This window comes from Lepeophtheirus salmonis, chromosome 4 (genome assembly GCF_016086655.4).
Source record: "Lepeophtheirus salmonis chromosome 4, UVic_Lsal_1.4, whole genome shotgun sequence".
Classification (NCBI taxonomy): Eukaryota; Metazoa; Arthropoda; class Copepoda; order Siphonostomatoida; family Caligidae; genus Lepeophtheirus; species Lepeophtheirus salmonis.
In genome coordinates, this window is record NC_052134.2 from 19,956,341 (window position 1) to 19,962,919 (window position 6,579).

Consider the following 6,579-nt stretch of genomic DNA (forward strand, 5'->3'; position numbering starts at 1 on the left):
TAAATTATATTATTTGTAAATTCAAAATTGTATTTGGGACTCAAGAAAAATGTTTTAAAAAGGAATGTTCTTCTTAATATACATATGCTACGCCCCAAAACTGCATAGTGCTACATCACACTGTGAAAAATAGTTGTTTTTTGTTTACTTATTCATTATCATTAAAGCTCAAAAACTCCGAAAAAGTTTGGTACTCACAGTGGGATATATAAATTAAAAACATGTTAAGAAATGGTCATTTCTTATAAAACTTTTCACACTAATTTAACATATTTTGAGAGTATTTTTTTTTTTTTTTTTTTTAAATATGTCATGGATCATCCATCAAAATAAAAACTTACTTCATTCATGAATTGCTACATTTTTTCATGGTTAATTACAAATTAACTCCCACTTGATTTGTATCACAATCCATAAAAGACACAGTGAAAATTATCAAAAGTTTGGCGTATTCTTTGATGTAGTGCGTTGATATCATATATACATGGATACTTAAATTGAACTTATTCATTCTTTCACAAATTGTTGGGGATTATTTATTCAAGACAATTAATCAAAACTCATTTGATTTTTTTCTTCACCATTTGGCCAAATATTATGACTGATTCGATTAATCCGTTGATCAATTACGCAGAAATGTTTCAAGTATTTAACCACATAGTTTATGCAAGGCAATATAGCGACAAAAATATCCGGCAATGTAGAACCATAAATGTACGTTGTTGATCTAAAACCTTTTTTTTGTAATCCACATAAGAGTTTAAATTATTATCATTCTTTAAAATTAGTCATATGTGAATTCAAAAACAAGGAAAGATGACTTGACTCAAAATAAAGTCTGTATTACATTTGTTTTCAACAACAAGTCGTCCTCAATTTTTATGTACGAAAAGTTTTGCTTAATCCATTGGAAACACCACAAATGCCACATATAATTAGAAAAAATATAGCGTTCTTTGTAAAAAATGGAAGTTGATAAATTTAACTTAAATGACCACATCGGAGCCAAATTAAGTATCAGTAATTAAATGAAGTTTTTAAACTATAGTTATAATTCTTGAAATTTGTTAATCATTCCAGAAATTTGAATACAAAGTCTATAACTTACTGAAATATGTGAATAAAATATTGGCCTGTTATGTATGATCTGATGTAAAAGTACAAATTTGGATTTGTTCCTGTCCTTAATTTTTGTTTAAGATTATTTTGTGTTCACTCATCACTTATTTGATGATTGGGCCTTTATAGTTGATGTCACATTTTGTTTGTCTCTCTCAAGAAACTATTTATTGTTGTATTGGGTTAAAGGTGTATTATCTCTCTATGATAATTTCTACGTCTTGAGAACTAAATATAATAATAATAAAGCCACTGAAATTTTTTTTGGTATAAAAATAAAAGTATAAATATATATTTATTTGTATTAAATGGCATGAACACAATTTCTTATTTGTCATACATTATATGAAATACAGAATAATAATTATGGAGTAAACAGACATATACAGAAGATCAAATGAACAGACTCACCAAATCTTGAAGGATTTTTTACTTAAATATATGCAAGTATATAAACATATATATAAATAAGAAAATAATTTAATTGCAAGCCAAAAATTGACTTTTTCTCTTAATTTTTCATATGCATTTTTTTCTCGTTCATACGAAAAAGAGCTATTTCTAATTCAGAGTAACTCATTTTCTCAACATATTTACATGCATAATTTGACTAGACTTATAGAAAAATATTTTTTTAGGCTTTAAAAAAAAAACACAACTCTAAAAATACAAAATGAGGGCCAGAAAAAACTTTTTACCACCCGTAAAATCAGTGGACACAAATATTTTTTGTACTTATGAAAAAATATATATATAACAATAAAAATTTGTTAGAAATTATAAGGGTCTTTTTTTCATTTTGAAGAAGGCTCTTCAAAATAAAAAAAATCATAATTAAATAATAATGAGTGATTATTAGGGAGGGAGGGATGGGGTTCGAGGGATGAAAGAGGAACAGAGGTGTTTGAGTCTAGCCGTATATCCTATCTGATGACAGTTTAGTACAATATGAACTGGACTCCTTATTTGAAAAGTCTAAAGCAGTTTTGTTCCTTAACTTGATGTGTACTGAGAATTCGCTTGGGGTTACGGTTACACCAGCAGTTCCCCGAAGACTTGGCATTGTCTGTTCTGGGTTGTTTCCGAGATCGAATACATGAACAAGGGATGTGAAGAAAAGGAAAAACTCCTGCTCCGCGAGTCGATCTCCTAGACATTTGCGTTGACCTACCCCAAAAGGCATAAAATGTTCAGGTTTAAATAGAACTCCTTCCTTATTAATGAATCTTTCAGGTCGGAATTCTTCAGGGTTTTCCCAATTTTTGGGATTCATGTGAACTGCGTGAATGAGAGGAATCACATGAGAGTTTTGAGGAAGAACAAAACCTTCAAATTGAACTTCTCTGTAAGAATAAAAAATATAAAAAATGAATGTATGATGAAATAGACTAAAGTTTTGACCGGTAATTACCTGTCTGTAGCATGTGTAGTTCCCATGGGTACAACTGAGGATCGCCTCATGATTTCATAAAGGGTTGCTCGAGTATAAGGAAGCTTGATCATGTCACTCAATTGTGGCAAATTGTCTTCTCCAACAACAGAGTTGAGTTCATCTCTTACTTTAGATAATATCTTTGGGTTGTGAAGCATAAAAACAATGGCCCAGAGGAGAGAGGTTCTTGTCGTTTCAACTGAAGCAGAAAAGAGATCCAAGATTATTTGCTCTAATTGTTGTTCTGGATCATAGTCTTCAAAAAATTGATCTGGCGTTGACTCTTGTACAAGATAGGAGTCAATCAAGTCTTTAGGATTTTGAGGGTCCAACTCTTGTCTATGCTCAGAGATGATCTCTCTTACAAAAGCAATCATTTCTTCTCTATTTTGACGGAGTTTTGTACAAGTATCAGAGATGCCAGGAAGAACTTTAAGGAAGGGAAGGAATGTCATAGCACCAGTCATGGTAAAGAGACGAAAACCTTCATCAAAGAGGAACATGAACCTTTGAAATTTAGGATCTTGGTAACGGAAGCGTCTGCTCATTATGATTGAGCAGATCACATTGGATACGGCACAGTTGAAAAGAGGAGTTAAATTCACAAACGTATTTGAATAATCATTTTCAAGTGTGTAGAGAAAAGATTGGACTTCTCTTGACACAACAGATTCTATTTGTTCAAGACTTCCAGCCCCAGATTTCCAATGCTTCATTCCAAGTTTTTGATTGAGTAAATATTTCCTTTGGGTTTTCCAAAGTGGACCTTCACTATTAACAATCCCTATAATTATGGAAGTATAAGATTAGAGTTGAATAATGTTATTAATTAAATATATTGACTTACCATAGCCCCCCAGAAGCTGGGATAACTCTGTTTTTGGACGTGCAGAAAAGTATTTGCAAGAAAAGGCCTTTTTAATAGTTTGATAGTCTGAGAGAACTACGACGGTTTCACCTCCCATTTTGAGTGAAACAATTTTTCCAAACTTCATGGCGTAGTCAAATAAGAGAAGATGGAATTCTTTCTTAATGAGAGGAATTATTCCGACGATGGGATAGCCTATGGGTCCAGGAGGTAAATCCTTAAAGCTCTTTTTTAAATGCTTGAGGATATAGAGAAGAGTGAGGAAGGCAATGAGGACAATCAGATGTTGTATTTCACCGCTTAATATTTTTGTAAGTAAAGCCATGTTGCTCGATTAAGAGATTGATTTTAAAAGTCCATACACAAAATTAGAAAAGTAATATCAGAATGGATATGTTAGTTGTTCTTGTTGCTTGTTGTTCTAGCTTCGTTTATGCAAAAAAAAAAAACAATTAAAAAGTAGAGAATTTTAGTAGATTTTTCTTTTTAAATTGAGTTCTTGATTAATTTGAAATCGTTTGATTACTGATTTGTATGTCTCTTAAATAATATTATATATATAAAAGTACGGAATTCAAAAAGTAGACACTTTCTTGTTGTCGGTTTAAATCTTTGGAACGGAATAATGTGAATATAGTCTTCCAATCGGTCATATATACATGTCCCAGCAGTATGTATCAAAAATTGTCATAAGAATCCTAAAGCGGGGACTTAAGGCGTGCTTAGGAGAGTATACATATTGCGAGAGGGGGAGTTCAACACGGACTCCGGCATGTAATCAACTTTTGTTCCATCGTAGTTCGCACTCCTTAGATCATCAACATCACTTCATACAGATAATTTGTTGAAGTCATTTAATTTTTTTTTCTTGGTTGTGGTCCTGGTTTTGAGATTGGAAAAAAAAGAGATATAGTGTGTACTTTTGTTTTTTCTTCGACTCCCATCATCAACCTTTTTACGGCTCATTCAATCCGAAGAAGTCCTTTTTTATAATATAAATCAGAGCTTTGCAGAGTAGAATTTTTTTAGTTCCTTATCCATATCTTCATACCTTTAGACATAGTGGTTCCGTATCCGTTTCTCCGTACCATTTCTTCAGATTATGGTTCCCTACAACGTATATGCCTGCCTCCGTACCTCTATACCCAATTATTTATTACGAATCAAAGAGATTCTAGTAATAAATATTCAAAAAGACCTCAAATAACAAGTAAAATATGAATGAATAAAATTTTATTTCTTACATTATCTTCTAATAAATAAAATGTGTAATTGATACTAATGAATATAACTACTTAATAATAAACAAAATATGAATAAAATAAAACATTTAATAGTTAGATTATAATGAGAAATGATGCATAAAAAAGTGTACATTTCCTCTTCATCCTACTTTTTCAAAGGCAAAACCAAGATTACTCTCATAAAAACTAGATTTTCAAAATTGTTTGAGGTAAGGGACGACCTTTTTGGTCGTAAAATGTCTGAACAAGCTCTTAAGAGCCTCTGATATTGTTTTGTATCAACAAGTCCGGCCAGGGTGCCCTAAACTTATAAGAAAGTCATGTGGAGATACAGTCTGGAAACTCCCTGTCGTATTTTTGACCACCTGTTAACCTCTACCATTATCATTTCCTTCAGACCTGTTTTGTGATGTGACTGGACTGACACATATAGTCGGTGTTATCCTTTTCCTCCCTAGTTAGTTCTTGGGAGCAACGGCATTTCCATACATTTTTCTTTCAATTAATTCAAAAGTTGATTTTTAACATTATCAGCCAAGAGCAGATTTTCCTTCTAAAGGTATTTGACGGTAGGCATAATGTGGTAAGGGTTAATGGGTTTGGCTATGAGAAGATTCAAGTCTTTGAAAAGGTGGCCAAACCTGTTTTCGAAATCCTTGGAGCGACTATTGCTCTGCCCAATAAGGTGAATAAGGGAAGTACATTCATCAACATAATTAAAAAAAAAGAGCTACAAAGTTTATAATATAAAAACGTACACGGTCTAGATTTGGATGAATTCTGTAAGGTATTTCCGAATTATTTTTCAGGCAGTTCTGTATCTGTATGTCCGTAATATTTTTTGGTTATGTAGTAAGGTACACTTTTGATAAGGACTTGCTAGTCTCTTATCAAAATCATCCTAATACATCCTCTATGTATTTCATTGAGACTTTATTATTTTTTGTCTTATAGAAGTATCCAAATATATTCTTTACATCAATTTTTTCCCTTTAATTCCTAATTTTTTAGTATTGTACAATTTTTAACACGGTAATATTTTGAAATATATGTTGATATATTTATGTTGAATAACTAAGTAAGTGCCATGCTCTTGTTTTGATTGTTTGAGTTTTACCTTCTTTGTAAAAAGGGAATATTAAATAACTAAGGATTATGTAATATTGAACACAGTATGAACGCTTCTACCTACATGGCATAAACATAAACTAATGTCTTAAAACCAAAAACTGATTATGACTACTTTTCTTTGTTATGAAATACCAAAAGAGTTATTAAAAAATAGCCATTATTTGAGGATCGCAAGGAATAAAAATATAATATATTCATATATCTATAAATTCAATTCCAAAGTATCTAATGAAAAAGGTTTATATATATTTAATGCCTAAGGTTCATTCACCCCCAAAGAAGAATGTTCTTCAAACGTGACTGGTCAAAGTTATCCAGAAAGAGTTACTTCCTCATTTGCCAAAATAAAATATTTGATTTATTCCTCTATATTCAACAATATGTAATACGAATAGGCAGATTTGACGTGTACTTCTATGTGATTAATGCATTTGCATACTTTTAGGTGGAATTTTTTTCATCGATTAAGTCATTGATCTCTCCCTCTCATTACCACTTGCAACTTTCATGGCTTTAAGTACATATTACGGGTTAAAATATTTTTATATTGTGCAATGGAATGATTATTGCATCTAGTACAAATGTGTATCCTTTAAAGTCCTTGAGACTTTTTGTTCACAAGTTTGCAAAATAATAATAATATAATTGCAATTTACATTAGTTGCATTAAATTTTTCAGTATATTTATAACTGAGTGTCTATGCATAGTCTAACGAAATATTGGCAATGGGTCAGCATTTGAAGTAAGTTTTTATTTTTAACCTATGATGCACTTCAAGTTATCT

At 31.3% G+C, this 6,579-nt stretch overlaps 1 protein-coding gene across 1 annotated transcript; it reads right to left on the reverse strand.

Annotated features, from left to right (window-relative positions):
- Window positions 1-1,762: 1,762 nt before the first annotated feature.
- LOC121116984 (cytochrome P450 18a1) lies at window positions 1,763-4,085 on the reverse strand. Its single transcript, XM_040711301.2, has 3 exons — window positions 3,399-4,085; window positions 2,531-3,335; window positions 1,763-2,462 (listed from the first exon to the last, which is right to left on the reverse strand). The coding sequence occupies exons 1-3, from the start codon at window positions 3,742-3,744 to the stop codon at window positions 2,030-2,032; spliced, it is 1,584 nt and encodes a 527-aa protein (XP_040567235.1). The 5' UTR covers window positions 3,745-4,085; the 3' UTR covers window positions 1,763-2,029.
- Window positions 4,086-6,579: the final 2,494 nt, after the last annotated feature.